General features: G+C 58.0%; 3 protein-coding genes across 7 annotated transcripts in view; 1 reads left to right on the top strand and 2 right to left on the bottom strand.

The window, feature by feature from the left end:
• SLC26A11 (solute carrier family 26 member 11) overlaps positions 1-257 on the bottom strand; it is a 32,717-nt gene extending 32,460 nt beyond the window's left edge. For 4 of the 5 annotated variants that reach the window (XM_054535851.2, XM_063718321.1, XM_063718327.1 and 1 more), the window contains exon 1: positions 170-255. The gene's annotated coding sequence lies outside the window, so the exon portion shown is untranslated. Of the gene's footprint in view, positions 1-169 lie in introns of all 5 variants that reach the window. The other variant, XM_024234878.3, reaches the window with a different exon arrangement.
• Positions 258-277: 20 nt separating this feature from the next.
• On the top strand, positions 278-11,050 carry SGSH (N-sulfoglucosamine sulfohydrolase). Its single transcript, XM_024234879.3, has 8 exons — positions 278-437; positions 3,355-3,515; positions 5,406-5,511; positions 5,779-5,929; positions 6,215-6,371; positions 6,658-6,739; positions 8,248-8,451; positions 9,492-11,050. The coding sequence occupies exons 1-8, from the start codon at positions 350-352 to the stop codon at positions 10,049-10,051; spliced, it is 1,509 nt and encodes a 502-aa protein (XP_024090647.3). The 5' UTR covers positions 278-349; the 3' UTR covers positions 10,052-11,050.
• CARD14 (caspase recruitment domain family member 14) overlaps positions 10,999-14,998 on the bottom strand; it is a 33,847-nt gene continuing 29,847 nt past the window's right edge. Inside the window, 3 exon segments of the mRNA NM_001132464.1 lie at positions 10,999-12,185; positions 13,309-13,424; positions 14,742-14,863. Of these exon segments, the coding sequence (NP_001125936.1) occupies positions 11,978-12,185; positions 13,309-13,424; positions 14,742-14,863 (446 nt within the window). The 3' untranslated portion in view covers positions 10,999-11,977.

The raw sequence follows: 14,998 nt of genomic DNA, 5'->3' as shown, positions 1-14,998 counted from the left end.
CCGCGGGGACCCGGGTAGGGACGCGGCGGGGGAGTGGTCCCCACGAGAGGCCCCCGCACTTTCAGACTCCGCGCTGGCCCCCGCGTCGGCTGCCCCCGGCGACCCCGGCCACTGTCCGCACCCCCTGCCCCTGGTCCCCGCTCGCCGCCCTCGCGGGCCACGGACTCACCCACTCGGCGTTGCGGCTTGGGGTCTCCCGGCGTCGCCGCAGCTGGGTCCGCAGGAATCGCCGGGGACAGGCCGGGGCGGGGTCTGGCGCGCACGTGACCGGGGGCGGGGCGGGGGCGGGGCCGAGCGGGAGACCAGAGCCGGAGCCGGATCCCGAGCCCGAGCCCGAGCCGCCGTCGCCATGCGCCGCCCCGGGCCCGCCTGCTGCGCGCTGCTGCTAGTCCTGGGGCTCTGCCGGGCGCGCCCCCGGAACGCACTGCTGCTCCTCGGTGAGTGCCGGCGCCGCGCCACCACGCCCACCTGCTGTGGCCCGGGGAAGTGGCCACCGGCCTCCTCCCCGCCCGTGGTCAGTGCTGACCCTAGTGTGCCCTGCCCTTGTATCCCCCACTGCCATTCCCCCTCGTCCTCCTCTCTGTGCCGCCCCCAGACTCTTCATGGGTGTCTCCCCAGAGAGGGCAGCAAGGGCTGGAGGAGTGAGCCCCAGCATCCAGCACCCCTACGCTTACCTCCTGCCGCCTGTCCAACCCTCCTCTGAGCCTGCCCAGCCAGGGCTCAGGGGTCCACGGATCTCAGATCCCTCTCGGGAGGGGATCCCAGAGGAGGGGCTGGTGCTGCAGTCCCCAGAGACTGCAGACAGGGTGCCCTCCTGGCTCTCATCTCCGCCCCGCTGTAATCATTTCCGACCCCAGAGCCTGTGGCTCAGCTGTCTTTTCCCTTGTCCCAAGGGCACAGCCCTCCACCACCCACCCACCACCGTCTCCCCCAACCCCAGTCCCTCTCAGAAACCCCAGGTTCCTCCAGAGCAAGCACCGTGCTGCTCACAAGACTTCCGGTTTGGGTAATCAAGGCTCTGGCTCATGACAAGTGACAAGGCCAAACCCAAGGCCTGCGATTCTTTCCCCTTCTGAGGTCTGGCGCCCTGCCAGTTGCCCTCTTTCTGATTAATTCTGTGGTTTCTGGGTGGGGGTTCGGCTCACTGTAACATGAACAGCTCTCCTGCCAACTCCTCGCCTCCCAGAGACACAGCAGAGAATCTGCATGGACCCTCATCTGCGGATCAGGATTCCTACAGGAGGCTTTCAGAGCCCAGGCTATGCGGCCCCTGGGCTAGGGGCTTTCTTAGCACGGACTGCCATGGATCGGCCTAAACAGAAATGTATTTCTCACAATTCTGTGGGCTGAAAATCCAAGGTCAGGGTGCCAGCTTGGTTAGGTTCCAGTGACGGTCCACTTTCGGCTTACAGGTGGTCACCCTCTCACTGTTTCCTCACATGACAAAGCGGATGGGGGTGGTCTCACTTCCTTTTCCTTTTTCCTTTCTTTCTTTTCTTTTTTTTTTTTTGTGAGACATGGTCTCACTCTGTCACCCAGGCTGGAGCGCAGTAGCACAATCACAGCTCACTGCAGCCTCAACCTCCCAGGCTCAAGTGATCCTCCTGCCTCAGCCTCCCAAGTGGCTGGGACCTCAGGTGCACATCACCATGCCCGGCTAATTTTTGTATTTTTTGTAGAGACAAGGTCTCACTGTGTTGCCCAGGCTGGTCTCGAACTCCTGGGCTCAAGCGATCTTCCTGCCTTGACCTCCCAGGTGCTGGGCTTATAGGCATGAAACACTGCACCCGGCCCTCTCTTTCTTTTCCTGTAAGTCCACAGTCCTGTCAGATCAGGGTCTCATCCTTATGATTCATTTATCCTTAATTAAGGACCCTGTCTCCAGATACAGTGATGTTGGCATTAGGGCTTCAGCATATGAATTCTGGGAGGACACAGTTCAGACCATAGCAGGCCCACAGCCAAGTGCCGAGACACTCTGGGTTTGGAGAAGGGCAGCTTTCTTCCTGGCCTGCGGGTACGGAGCAGAGCCCATCCCACTCTCCCTCCAGGTTTACCTGGCTGCCATGTGCTCATACCCCATGGGTACTGTGGGGTGGAGGATGGGAGCCCAACTGGAAGGTGTCCAGCCTCCTCTGTCCATCCATGGACCACATTGCCTCTGAGGGAACTGGGGAAAGTGTTGGTCCTGGGGGTTCCCACCAGCCTCTCCTGTGGTGCCCCCAGTGTCCTCTACTCCACAGCAGGGGGAAGAAGCTTGGTGTGGTTGTAGGAGTTCAGCGGCCTGTCCCTGTTTCCCGCTGCCCAGTGTGTGGCCTTGGGTACTGCACCTCACCTTTCTGGGCCTCAGCTGCTTTGTGTAGGATGAAAGGGTTGAAATAGACAACCTGCAAGGTCACTAGGCCTTTGAGATGGCATCAGTGAGAAGCAGTGGTGGGACGCACACACATAGATCTTTAGATGCGCCCCGGGCGAGGCTCTTCTGCCCTCTGCCCCACGCAGTTTCCACTGAGCCCAGAATTGCCCAGCAGTTCTGTGGCCATGCATTCAGCCGCTGTCTGCCTAAATGCCTAGCCGGCTAACATGCCCCCCTAGGTAGCATGCCTGCTGGGGTATCATCAAGCTTGTTGGGATATCATGCCTGCTGGGGTATCATCAAGCTTGTTGGGATATCATGCCTGCTGGGGTATCATCAAGCTTGTTGGGATATCATGCCTGCATGAGTATCTTGCCCACTCGGGTACCATGCCTGCCTACTAACATACCTACGCAGGTACCAGGCCTGCCTGGGTACTATGCCCATCTGCTTATACCCACCAGCTATCAGTCCAGCCTGTGTACCGTGCCCACCTGCCAACATACCCACTGGGTATCATGCCTGCTTAGGGTATCATCAAGCTTATTGTGGTATGATGCCTGCTTATCATGTCCACTTGGATACCATGCCTGCCTGCTAACATACCAACCAGGCATCATCCCTGCTGGATACCAGTCTACCTGCTAACATACCCACTGGTATCAGGCCTGCCTGGGTACCATGCCTACCTGCTTATACCTACCATCTATCAGTCCAGCCTCCATACCATGCTCATCTGCTAACATACCCACCAAGTATCAGACCTGATAACATGCCCTCTGATACCATGCTTGCCTGATGTACCCACTCGGGTGTCATACCTCCTAGGTAATGAAGTGCACTGTCACGATAGCATTTCACACTGAGTGTTCACACTGAGCCAGTACCATGCCCACCTTGGTATCTCGCCTCCTGGCATCACAGTCCCAGCCTCCCTCACTCCCAGTGCTGTTTCTCGTGACCGCAGCCGACCGTGTGCTGTCTCCCACCTTACACAGCGGATGACGGAGGCTTTGAGAGTGGCGCGTACAACAACAGCGCCATCGCCACCCCGCACCTGGATGCCTTGGCCCGCCGCAGCCTCCTCTTCCGCAACGCCTTCACCTCGGTCAGCAGCTGCTCTCCCAGCCGCGCCAGCCTCCTCACTGGCCTGCCCCAGGTGAGGTGCAAGGGGCGGGAGGGGGGGATGGGCAGGGAGTAGGCAGGCCGCGTCCGGGGCCCAGGCCTCTGCCACGTCTCCCATCCCCGGGCTCCCGGGGGGTGTTGCCCACTTTCCCTCCCACCTTCAGGAGGAGGCATAGCCTTTGGCCGTGAGTGCAGACTAGGGGCTCCGACTTACCCGCCAGCCCTGGCTCCACTGCTGTGTGTGGCCTTGAGCAAGTAACCTACCTCCCTGTGCCTCAGTTTCCTCATCTGTAAGACGGTGGGTATAATGAGATGCCACTCTAGTTATGGGGATTGGCGGGGCTAATGCTTCATATGTAAACACTTAGTGCGAGGCCTGGTGAGCTCACTCAGCGTGAACCGCCATCGCCACACTGTCCCAGGAACGCTGTGGTGCAGGGAGCGGCCGCAGTTAGGGCACACACGCTGCTATTTTACTGTGGTAAAATGCACAAACATCAACGTTCCCATCTTAGCCATTTTTCAGCGCACAGTTCCGGGGCCTTAAGTGCATTCACAGTGTTGCGCAGCCATCACCACCATCCAGCTCCAGAACTTTTCCATCTTCCCAAACAGAAGCTCTGTCCCATGAAACACCAGCTCCACATTCTCCCTCCCCATCCCCTGTCTCTATGAATCTGACTGCTCCAGGGGCCACATAAGAGTGGAATTGCACAGGACTAGTCCTTTGTTTTTTTGAGTTGGAGTCTCACTCTGTCACCCAGGCTGGAGTGCAGTGGTGCAATCTCGGCTCACTGCAACCTCTGCCTCCCAGGTTCCAGCGATTCTCCTGCCTCAGCCTCCCGAGTAGCTGGGATTACAGGTGTGCGCCACCACACCTAATTTTTGTATTTTTAGTAGAGATGGAGTTTCATCATGTTGGTCAGGCTGGTTTCAAACTCCTGGCCTCAAGTGATCTGCCCGCCTCGACCTCCCAAAGTGCTGGGATTACAGGCATGAGCCACCGCGCCTGGCCCCGCTTTTGTGTCCATACTTCACTCAGCACAATGTCCTCAGGTTTAACCATATGCTCTAGCGCGAGTCAGAACTTCCCTCCTCTTCAGGGCTGAGTCATATTCCAGTGGATGGATGGGCCCCGCATTTTGCTTCTCCATATTCATCCGTCAGTGGGCACTTGGGTTGCTGCTACCCTTTGGCTGTTGTGAATAAAGCTATTATGAACATGGGTGTTTAAGGACACTTATTCTTTTAGTCTCACTCTGTTGCCCAGGCTGGAGTGCAGTGGTGCCATCTCAGTTCACTGCAACCTCCACCTCTCAGGTTCAAGCCATTCTCCTAACTCAGCCTCCCGAGTAGCTGGGACTACAGGCACCCGCCACTACGCCCAGCTAATTTTTGTATTTTTAGTAGAGACGAGGTTTCACCATGTTGGCCAGGCTGGTCTCAGTCTCCTGACCTCATGATCCACCCGCCTTGGCCTCCCAAAGTGCCGGGATTACAGGCGTGAGCCACCGCGCCTGGCCGGCAGTCTGAGTTTTTAAAATGTACGATATCTTTTACAATATAAAATAACTAGGTAATAAAACAAGGCCTGGCCCTGTCTTTTTCACTCTGTAACGTGTGATCATAACAGAAGAGTTCAAAAGTACGGATACGCAAAAGGAACATCAAGGCCACCCTCGTGCCGGTGCACGCCCTCCAGGTCTCCTTCTTTCTTGCGAATTCCTCCTTTCACGGGAGGGACCCATGGCCCTATTGCGCAGGGAGTGGGAGGTACAGCCAGTCTCTCTGGGTGCTGGCCACTCAAAGTCTAAGTCAGGGCCCCAAGAAGGCCCCTGGGGATGGGAGGGCTGTGGGAGAACAGGTGCGGCAGGCGGGCCCTGGCTGCCTGGGGGCCCTGGACCTCATGCGCCTTTGCTGGCAGCATCAGAATGGGATGTACGGGCTGCACCAGGACGTGCACCACTTCAACTCCTTCGACAAGGTGCGGAGCCTGCCGCTGCTGCTCAGCCAAGCTGGTGTGCGCACAGGTGAGGAACCCGTGCCGAGGACACGGCGTGGGGTAAGGCACAGAGGCCAGGCCAGAGCCCAGGAGGTTCGGCACCTTGTCCCAAGGCACCCTCAGCCCCTGTGGCCTGCCCTTAGCTCTTGTTCCAAAGGATCTGGGCCTGGGTCTCCTGGCTGGGCTGTGTGTCCACAAGAACCCACAGTGCGCTTAGGGCCGAGAGGGGCAGAGAAGGGAGCAGAAGGGGTTGGGAGGCTGAAGGGACTCTGGACAGGCCTCTCTTCCCGCCCAGGCATCATTGGGAAGAAGCACGTGGGGCCAGAGACCGTGTACCCATTTGACTTTGCGTACACGGAGGAGAATGGCTCCGTCCTCCAGGTGGGGCGGAACATCACTAGAATTAAGCTGCTCGTCCGGAAATTCCTGCAGACTCAGGACGACCGGTACGAGTCGGGGCCCCTGCCCCTTCCCCCTGGCGGCCGGTCCCAGAGCACAGCCCGGAGTCTTCAGGCGGGATGCATGGGCCCCCACATGGCTAGAATGGGGCAGGGGAGAAGGTTCCAGGTACTCAAGTTAGCCTGGTCAGAGGGAGAAGGGACGTGGGGAAACTGAGGCAGTGAGGGTCACAGGTTGACTTCCAGATGCAGAGGAGGAGGCAGAGCCGAGGGGCTTCCTGTGCCAGGCGGCAATGGCCCCGCAGCCTTGGCAATGAGCCTCCTCCCGTGCAGGTCTTTCTTCCTCTATGTTGCCTTCCACGACCCCCACCGCTGTGGGCACTCCCAGCCCCAGTACGGAACCTTCTGTGAGAAGTTTGGCAACGGAAAGAGCGGCATGGGCCGTATCCCAGACTGGACCCCCCAGGCCTACGACCCACTGGACGTGCTGGTAGGACGGCCCCTCCCACGTTTCAGGACTCCCGTCAGCCATGGGTCCGGGACCCTGGCCTCCTGCGAGCTTGCAGCCCTGGCCCTAGATGATGAAGAAAGACGCTCTGACCAAATCGGATTCAGGTTCCCATCCTCAGGGCCACAGAGAGAAGCGTAGACAGACGGGGTGGTCCAGAGTGAGGCTGTTCTGGGCTAATCCATTTGCAGGAGGCCCCGGGGAGAAGGCTGGACACCGCTCCCCCAGTCCGTCTGTTCTAAGCCTGGCTCCCCACTGCCTGCCCCAGGTGCCTTACTTCGTCCCCAACACCCCGGCAGCCCGAGCCGACCTGGCCGCTCAGTACACCACCATCGGCCGCATGGACCAAGGTGGGCTTGCAGAACCGGGCACTGGAGGGGGTGCCATGGCCTGGGTCCCCCGTCCTGGGCCAGCACCCTCTCAGGTCACAGCAGAGTGTGGGTGAGGGTCCCAGTGTGGCAGGCCCTGTGCTGCAGCTGGCAGAGCCCACAATGAGAGGAGGGGCCTGTGGGTGGCATCAGGACCCACCCCCGGGGCTGCCCTGATGTGGACCTGCTCCTGGGCTGGGGCCTTTGGGTGCCCCAGAGGTTGCGTGAAGACTTCAGATACTTCCAGCCACAGGACCTGGGTCAGATTTGGGGGTTTGGAGTTCCTTAGCATATGCAGATGGAGAACTTGAGGTGTGTGAGTTTTTTGCGGTTGATGGCTTACAGTGACCAAAATTTGTACTCTCACAGTTCAGGAGGCCAGAAGTTTGAAATCAAGGTGTCAGCAGGGCCACGCTCCCCTGAAGGTTTAGGGGAGACCCTGCCTTTCCTCTTCCAGCTTCTGGGGACTGCGCCAGTGCTGGGCATTCCTGGGCTGGAGGCAGCATCGCCCCCATCCCCACTGAGGCCTTCACACGGCCTTTTTTCCTTTTTTCCTGTGTCTCCTCTTCTGTCTGTGTCTCCACTTCTTCTTCTTTTTTTTTTTTTTTTGAGACCAAGTCTCGCCCTGTCACCCAGGCGGGAGTGCAGTGGGGTAATCTCAGCTCACTACAACCACCGCCTCCCAGGTTCAAGCGATTCTTCTGTCTCAGCCTCCAGAGTAGCTAGGACTGCAATCGCACGCCACCACGCCCAACTAATTTTTATATTTTTAGTAGACATGGGATTTCACCATATTGGCCAGGCTGGTCTTGAACTGCTGACCTCGTGATCCGCCCGCCTCAGCCTCCCAAAGTGCTGGGATTACAGGCGTGAGGCACTGCGCCCGGCCTGTTTCCGCTTCTTATAAGGACCCCGTCGGGTTTAGGGCCTACCTGAGCACTTCAGGATGATTTTGTCCCAGGATCTTTATTTGCGAAGTTCCCCTTTCCAAACAAGGCCCCCTTCACAGATTCCAGCACACATGTCTTTTGGGGTCAGGGGTCACCATTTAACCCATGACAGGAGGTCGGGACCTTTGCCATTTCCCTGTTGGTGCTGTGAATTCTTAGTGAGCTGGGAAGGAGTGGGTATAGAGGAAGCCTTGTCTTCTGGCCCCTGCCCTATTTGCTCCATGGGACAGACACGAGATTCTGAAGAACTCAGAAGGTGGCAGGCACCAGGGAGCAGCTGCCTGAGGGTGACACAGAAGTGCCAAGGGATGGCTGGAGTCCCTGGAGGCCCATTCGAGGCCTGCTCAGGGAATGGGAGCTGGACGGAGCTGGGCAAGAGCTGGGCAAGAGCCAGGGCCATTGGGAAGAACTACAGGGTGCTTTCAAATCCGGAAAGCGCTGGAGCCCAGCGGCCGGATGAAGCAGCGGGTGGGTCTGCACACACCCGCTGCCTCCCTGCGTGTCTGCGGCTGAGCTCTGCTTCCCGGCCCCTCACCACAGGAGTTGGACTGGTGCTCCAGGAGCTGCGTGACGCCGGTGTCCTGAACGACACACTGGTGATCTTCACGTCCGACAATGGGATCCCCTTCCCCAGCGGCAGGACCAACCTGTACTGGCCGGGCACTGCTGAACCCTTACTGGTGTCATCCCCGGAGCACCCAAAACGCTGGGGCCAAGTCAGCGAGGCCTACGTGAGCCTCCTAGGTATGCCTCTGTCTGTCTCCGTCAGGGAAGGGGTGGGAGTGGATCTGGGACGGTGCCACGACCTGTCAGATGCTGCTCCACACCCGTTACCTAATGTGGCTCTCATATCATCTGGGTGAGGAAGGGACTGTCACTCCCACTCTACAGAGGGAAAGAATGAGGCTCAGAGAGGTGAAGTAAGCTGCTCAGGATTGCACAGCTGGTAAGCACTAAGCTAGGATTCTCGCTTGGATGCTGCTGCTTTCAAAACCATTGCCTTTTCCCCGCCTACCTCCGATGAGCTTCAGAATCACCTGGGATGCTTGTTAATATCCAAATTGCAAACCCCAGGGTGTCCAATTCAGTAGATCCTGGTGGGCTCAAGAATTTGCATGTCTGACAAGTTCCCAGGTGATGCCGATACTGTGGGCCTGGGGACCCCTCTCTGAGCATCTGTGCACCCCATCCTGCCTTCCTGGGGGACCCAAAGCACCTCATGACCCTGCTCATTTCTAAAAAGACCTAGGACATCTAGTCCCATGTTATGGACGTGCAGACAAAGACATGGGTGCAGGAAGACTTTGTGAGGGGCTCGGGGTGAGCCCTTCGGCACAGGGCAGAGGCTCGAGTGTCCTGCCCACTGCCTGGCAGAGCCTCCAGGTGGGATGGGCCTGGGACAGCAGCAAACTCAGGTTCCCTTTCCCTCCGAGCTCGCGGCCCACATCTCTCTCTGGCCCCAAATTATGAGCCAGCAGCACTGTGGCCACACCCACCCCAGGGCTGGAGTAGACGAGCTACCGAAAAGGAGACTTCTTTTCTGGTCCATAGGATTTTAGAAGGATCCTAAATGTCACCAAATCAGGGCCTCTTGTTATACCATTCAAGGCACCATGGCCTAGAGAGATGACGCGGCGGTGAGAGGTGTCGGCTCGACAAGGCACCTCCCGCTGCTGATTGGATTGGAGAAGGTAGCCGCCCAGAGTGGCGTAGGTTCGGCCCTTCCGAGGGCAGCTCCTGTGTGCTGAGGGCTCTGCTGCTCTGAGATACCGCATCCCTTCCAGACCTCACGCCCACCATCTTGGATTGGTTCTCCATCCCGTACCCCAGCTACGCCATCTTTGGCTCGAAGACCGTCCACCTCACTGGCCGGTCCCTCTTGCCGGCGCTGGAGGCCGAGCCCCTCTGGGCCACCGTCTTTGGCAGCCAGAGCCACCACGAAGTCACCATGTCCTACCCCATGCGCTCCGTGCAGCACCGGAACTTCCGCCTCGTGCACAACCTCAACTTCAAGATGCCCTTTCCCATCGACCAGGACTTCTACATCTCACCCACCTTCCAGGACCTCCTGAACCGCACCACAGCTGGTCAGCCCACGGGCTGGTACAAGGACCTCCATCATTACTACTACCGGGTGCGCTGGGAGCTCTACGACCAGAGCCAGGACCCCCACGAGACCCAGAACCTGGCCACCGACCCGCGCTTTGCCCAGGTTCTGGAGATGCTTCGGGCCCAGCTGGCCAAGTGGCAGTGGGAGACCCACGACCCCTGGGTGTGTGCCCCTGACGGCGTCCTGGAGGAGAAGCTCTCTCCCCAGTGCCAGCCCCTCCACAATGAGCTGTGACCATCCCAGGAGGCCTTTGCAAACATCCCAGACATGTCCCAGACACATCCTACACATGTCCGTGTGGCCGGCAGACTGGGGAGTAGTGACAACAGCCCTTCCGTCCGCACTCCTGTCCAAGGAGGGTTCTTCCTTCCTGTGGGGTCACTCCTGCCATTGCCTGGAGGGGGACCAGAGCAGGGGACCAGAGCATGGGACCAGAGCATGTGCCCAGCCCCTCCTCCACCAGGGGCACTGCCGTCATGGCAGGGGACACAGCTGTCCTTGTGTCTGAACCATGTCCCGGCACGGGAATTCTAGACATATATGTGGTCTGCGGACAGGGCAGCACCCCCAGCCCATGACAAGGGAGTCCTGTTTTCTGGCTTGGTTTGGGGACCTGCAAATGGGAGGCCTGAGGCCCTCTTCAGGCTTCAGCAGCCACAGATACTTCTGAGCCCTTCACAGAGAGCAGGCAGGGGCTTCGGTGCCGCGTGGGCAGTACGCAGGTCCCAGCCACGCTCACCTGGGAGCACGGCGCCTGGCTCTTACCAGCGTCTGGCCTAGAGGAAGCCTTTGCGCGACCTTTGGGCAGGTTTCTGCTGCTTCTGTTTTGCCCCACCGTCAAGTCCCTGTTCCCCAGGCGGGTTTCAGCTGATTGGCGGCAGGCTCCCTGAGTAATGAGCTTGAACCCGTGGTGTTTCTGGGCAGAGGCTTATCTTTTTTGTGAGTGTCCAAAGATGAAGGCATGGCGATGCCTGTCCTCTGGCTTGGGTTAATTCTTCGGTGACGTCGGCGTTGCTGGGAGAATGCGCCATTCCTGCCCTGCCTCCACCCACCTCGGGAGCAGAAGCCTGGCCTGGACACCCCTCGAAGGAGAGGGCGCTTCCTTGAGTATGTGGGCTCCCTTTGCCCTTCCCTCCCCATCACTCCATACTGGGGTGGGCTGGAGGAAGCCACAGGCCAGCTATTGTAAAAGCTTTTTATTTTAGTAAAATATACAGAAGTTCTTTTTCTGAACTCGTTTATGATGATACCAACCTGAATTCTAGAACAGCTTCCTGATTCTTGGACACTGCTGTCAAAATGACATTCAGTCTGCAACAGCCCCAGGAGGCAGGGGCAAGGGCAGGTGCTGGGGGACCTGGGTCCTCCCCGAGCCCTGAAGGTGGAGTAAAGATGTTTGGCCCAAGACGGGCTGGGGTGCAAAGCCGGGTCAAGGAAAGGCAGAGTCTACTGGGCCTTGTACAGGGGTACTGGTGCCAGGCTTCTCCGGGACACCCCCACCGAACGGGCACGGAGGCCACGGGGCACAGACCCACTGAAAGTACCGTCTCCACCACCCAGAGGCTTTATTTACAAGTAAACACACTGGTCTCTGTAAACTGGAGTTCCTGAGGCGTTGCAGCCTCAGAAGCTGAGAGAAGGTGGCTGGGGTCGCAGCATATGTGGGCTTGTGCCTCTGCCCCGGGCAAGGGTGGCAGCGACCTTGGGGGCCACCCGGGCTCCCCACCCACTGCCTTTGTGCTTTTGGAGTGAGCCTTTGACACATCAAAATGTAAAAGGGAAGTGCAGCCCCCATAGATTTGAATCGGGCCTGCAGACAGGCAGTTTTCCAGAGAGGTCCGGGGCCTCCAGTTCTAGGGAAGGCATGGAAGACGTCCCTCCTGTCCCGCTGCAGAAACATTCTCAGGGTTTCCAGTTCAGACCATGCCAAGCCTGGTGAAGGGTGAAGATGTTTCCACAGAAAAGTGTGCAGTTACAAGTGGCTTCACCGTGTGCGACCTGCACGTGGTGAGGGTTCAAGGTTAGATCCCAGCCAGTGGGGAGAGCCAGACTCATGTGCCAAGGAGCCCACAGCTGTGCCAAGAGGGCCTGGGCTGAGGAACAGGACTGCATTAACAGGCACACAGAGGCCCCCACAGTCCTGGGAAGGGGCACGGTGCATCACCGGGGGCTCTGTTCCGTCCACACCACCTTCTTCTGCTCGTCGGCGATGGCCTGCCGGACACAGCTGAGCAGGCCGTCCAGATCGCTCCAGCCATCAGGAGCCAGGCTGCTGTATAGACAGGGCACCCGGTCCAGGTCTCCCTCCTCCTGCCTGGCAGCCTCCAGGAGCTGCTCCTCTGAGGTGCCCAACCGCTGTAGGCCCTTCCTGCACAGGCCAGAGTTGGGGGGTGCGGGCTCAGGGGAGAACAAGGTCCCAGGAGCCCCGGCTAGGGTAGTGATGATATGCACCCAAACACCCCTGAACACAGGTGGCCTCGCTTTGAGGGGACCTTGTAAAGAAAATAGGCCCCAGGCCCCAGTGGTGGGCGGCAGGTTGTCTAGAACACAGCCTTGGCTCCTGGAGTAGAAAGGGCACACTAGCAGGACATCTCAGTCTGTCCCCAGAAAACCAAGTAATTTTTTTTACTTTTTTTTTTTTTTTTTTTGGTCCTTAGCCAACAAGGATTAGATTGTGCTAGCCAAGCACCAGTAAGTGTGGAGCGTCAGTGGAGCTGAGGCCGGGTGGGGGTCTGGCCTCAGCCGAGCCCCAGTGAGTATGGAGTGTCAGCGGAGCTGAGGCTGGGTGGGGGTCTGGCCCCGCAATGGTCCTCTGGGCTGCTCCTGGGGGAGGGAGTGCCAATTTGTTAACTTACAACTTTAAATTTCAATTATAAAATGTCATTTTCCAGTGACTAGGGTATTTTTGCCCACTGTAAAAGGCACTCTCATCCTGGTATCAAGATCCCGGAGAGGCCAGATTTGAAAGCATGAAATCAGAACAGTTTTTTTTTTTTTTTTTGAGACAAAGTCTCGCTCTGTCACCCAGACTTGAGTACAGTGGCACAATCTTGGCTCACCACAACCTCCACCTCCTGGGTTTAAGTGATTCTCCTGGCTCAGTCCCCTGAGTAGCTGGGATTACAGGCACCCACTGCCACACCTGGCTAGTTTTTGTATTTTTAATAGAGACAGGGTTTCTCCATGTTGGCCAGGCTGGTCTCGAACTGCTGACCTCATCCACCCACCTTGGCCTCCCAAAGTACTGGGATTACAGGTGTGAGTCACCACGCCCGGCCAAAATCGGGAATTTCATGAGCAATCAGCAGGGCCCTTGTCCTGAAGTTGTGCAGAAACCGCACTGTCAGCGCCTCAGGTTCCTGAAAACTGCAGAGCACACTCCAAAGGCACCTGCCGTGGGCTTTGGGGGAGCCCAGGAGCCGCTTCGAAGCCCCTGCCCAGCTCCCAGGAGCCACTTCAAAGCCCCTGCCCAGCCCCCAGCGTGCACCTACTTGAGCTTCTTTGCTATCTTCTCGTTGACAGAGACGTGGATGACGATGGGGAAGATGTCCATCCTGTGCAGGGCGCAGACACTGTCCAGCCGGACGTCCAGGAGGGCGTGGGTGTTCTTTGCGGGAGGGAGAGGGAGAAGTGAATCAAGATCACGGGCTTTGGAGGAAGCAAAGGGAGCCCACGCCCAGGTCGGAAGGGCCCTCCGGACAGGCTGAGGGCAGGGCAGGAGCTGGGCAGAGCTGAATTTTGTAGAGAAGATGGGTGAAGAGAGCTTGCCACTTTCTTCTCTTTTTTTTTTTTGAGACAGAGTCTCGCTCTGTTGCCCAGGCTGGAGTGCGGTGGCGCGATCTCGGCTCACTGCAAGCTCTGCCTCCCGGGTTCACGCCATTCTCCCGCCTCAGCCTCCCGAGTAGCTGGGACTACAGGCGCCCACCACCACGCCCGGCTAATTTTTTGTATTTTTAGTAGAGACGGGGTTTCACCATGTTAGCCAGGATGGTCTTGATCTCCTGACCTCAGGTGATGTTCCCGCCTCGGCCTCCCAAAGTGCTGGGATTAGAGGAGTGAGCCACCGCGCCCGGCCCACTTTTAATTTTTTTAGCTTTTAAATGTTTTGCAGAGACGGGTGTCTCACTGTGTTGCTCAGGCTGGTCTCAAACTCCTGGGCTCAAGCAATCTTCCCGCCTAGGCCTCCCAAAGTGTGGGGATTACAGGCATGAGCCACTGTGCCCGGCTACTTTCTTCTCTTTTTATTTTTTAACTTTTTTTAGTTGAAAAATTTTTTTTAGAGACAGGGGTCTCACTGTGTTGCTCAGGCTGGTCTTGAACTCCTGGGCTCAAGCGATCCTCCCGCCTTGGGTTCCCAAAGTGCTGGGATGACAGGCGTGAGCCCCAGGCCCAGCTGAGTTTGCCACTTTCTAAAGGAGGCTGCGTGCTGTGCAGTATTAAGAGTTTCCATCCCTTTGATTTTTCACTGGGAAAATCTAGAAATTGTGAGCTCTGGGGATGAGGTGAACTTGGCATGGAGCTCCGCCAACCCCTACAGGAAGCACCCAGATGCCAGACTCTGCTTCCCGTGCCTGTGCAGGCACAAAGCTGTGGTTCACGGGGAGCTGCTTTTCATGCGTTTGTGCCTTCAAACATGGAGAGTGTTGTTAGCTTGGACTCATTCATTCTCGAACAAATATCTAGTAAACATCCCCCAAGCTGAGGAAACTGAGATTCAAGGAGTTGGGAGACCTCACCCACAGTCACGGATCCTAACTGGCTGACATGAGTTTTGGGCTCCTGCTGGGGTGTTGGGGCCCAGAGGTCGGCGACAAGGTCACCCAGGTCTCAGGTCGGTCCCTGCACCTTTATCTCATCCCCCTCCTCTGCATTCCCAAAACCCCTCCCAGGACAGCTCCCCCGCCCACCCTGCCCCTGCCCTCACCTTTTCCATGAGGGACTCCACAGCATGGCGGGTCACCCAGCAGCGGCCCCCGGACACCTCTCCCTCCTGGATGATGTCCCCTCTCTGGCTCCAGGCCTCATACTCCTCCTGGCTCAAGTACTCTGCAGGTGACATCGGACGGGGCCATCATATACCAGCCGTGTAGGGGTCTGAGGGAGTCCCATGGTAAACACCCCTGTCCCCGTGAACCCCGCCAGCCCTGGGAGAAGCTCTTCTCAGGGTGTCCACTTTACAAA

Source organism: Pongo abelii, chromosome 19 (genome assembly GCF_028885655.2).
Source record: "Pongo abelii isolate AG06213 chromosome 19, NHGRI_mPonAbe1-v2.0_pri, whole genome shotgun sequence".
In the NCBI taxonomy this organism is placed as follows: Eukaryota; Metazoa; Chordata; class Mammalia; order Primates; family Hominidae; genus Pongo; species Pongo abelii.
The sequence above is the reverse complement of the archived record's forward strand: the minus strand, read 5'-3'. Positions and strand labels throughout refer to the sequence as shown.

Excerpts from the sequence above, each read along its gene's own strand:
- SGSH (XM_024234879.3), top strand. The coding sequence starts at position 350 with ATGCGCCGCCCCGGGCCCGCCTGCTGCGCGCTGCTGCTAGTCCTGGGG. Across the intron at positions 5,512-5,778 it reads CCAAGCTGGTGTGCGCACAG|GCATCATTGGGAAGAAGCAC; the intron begins GTGAGGAACCCG and ends CTTCCCGCCCAG. Across the intron at positions 6,372-6,657 it reads ACGACCCACTGGACGTGCTG|GTGCCTTACTTCGTCCCCAA; the intron begins GTAGGACGGCCC and ends TGCCTGCCCCAG.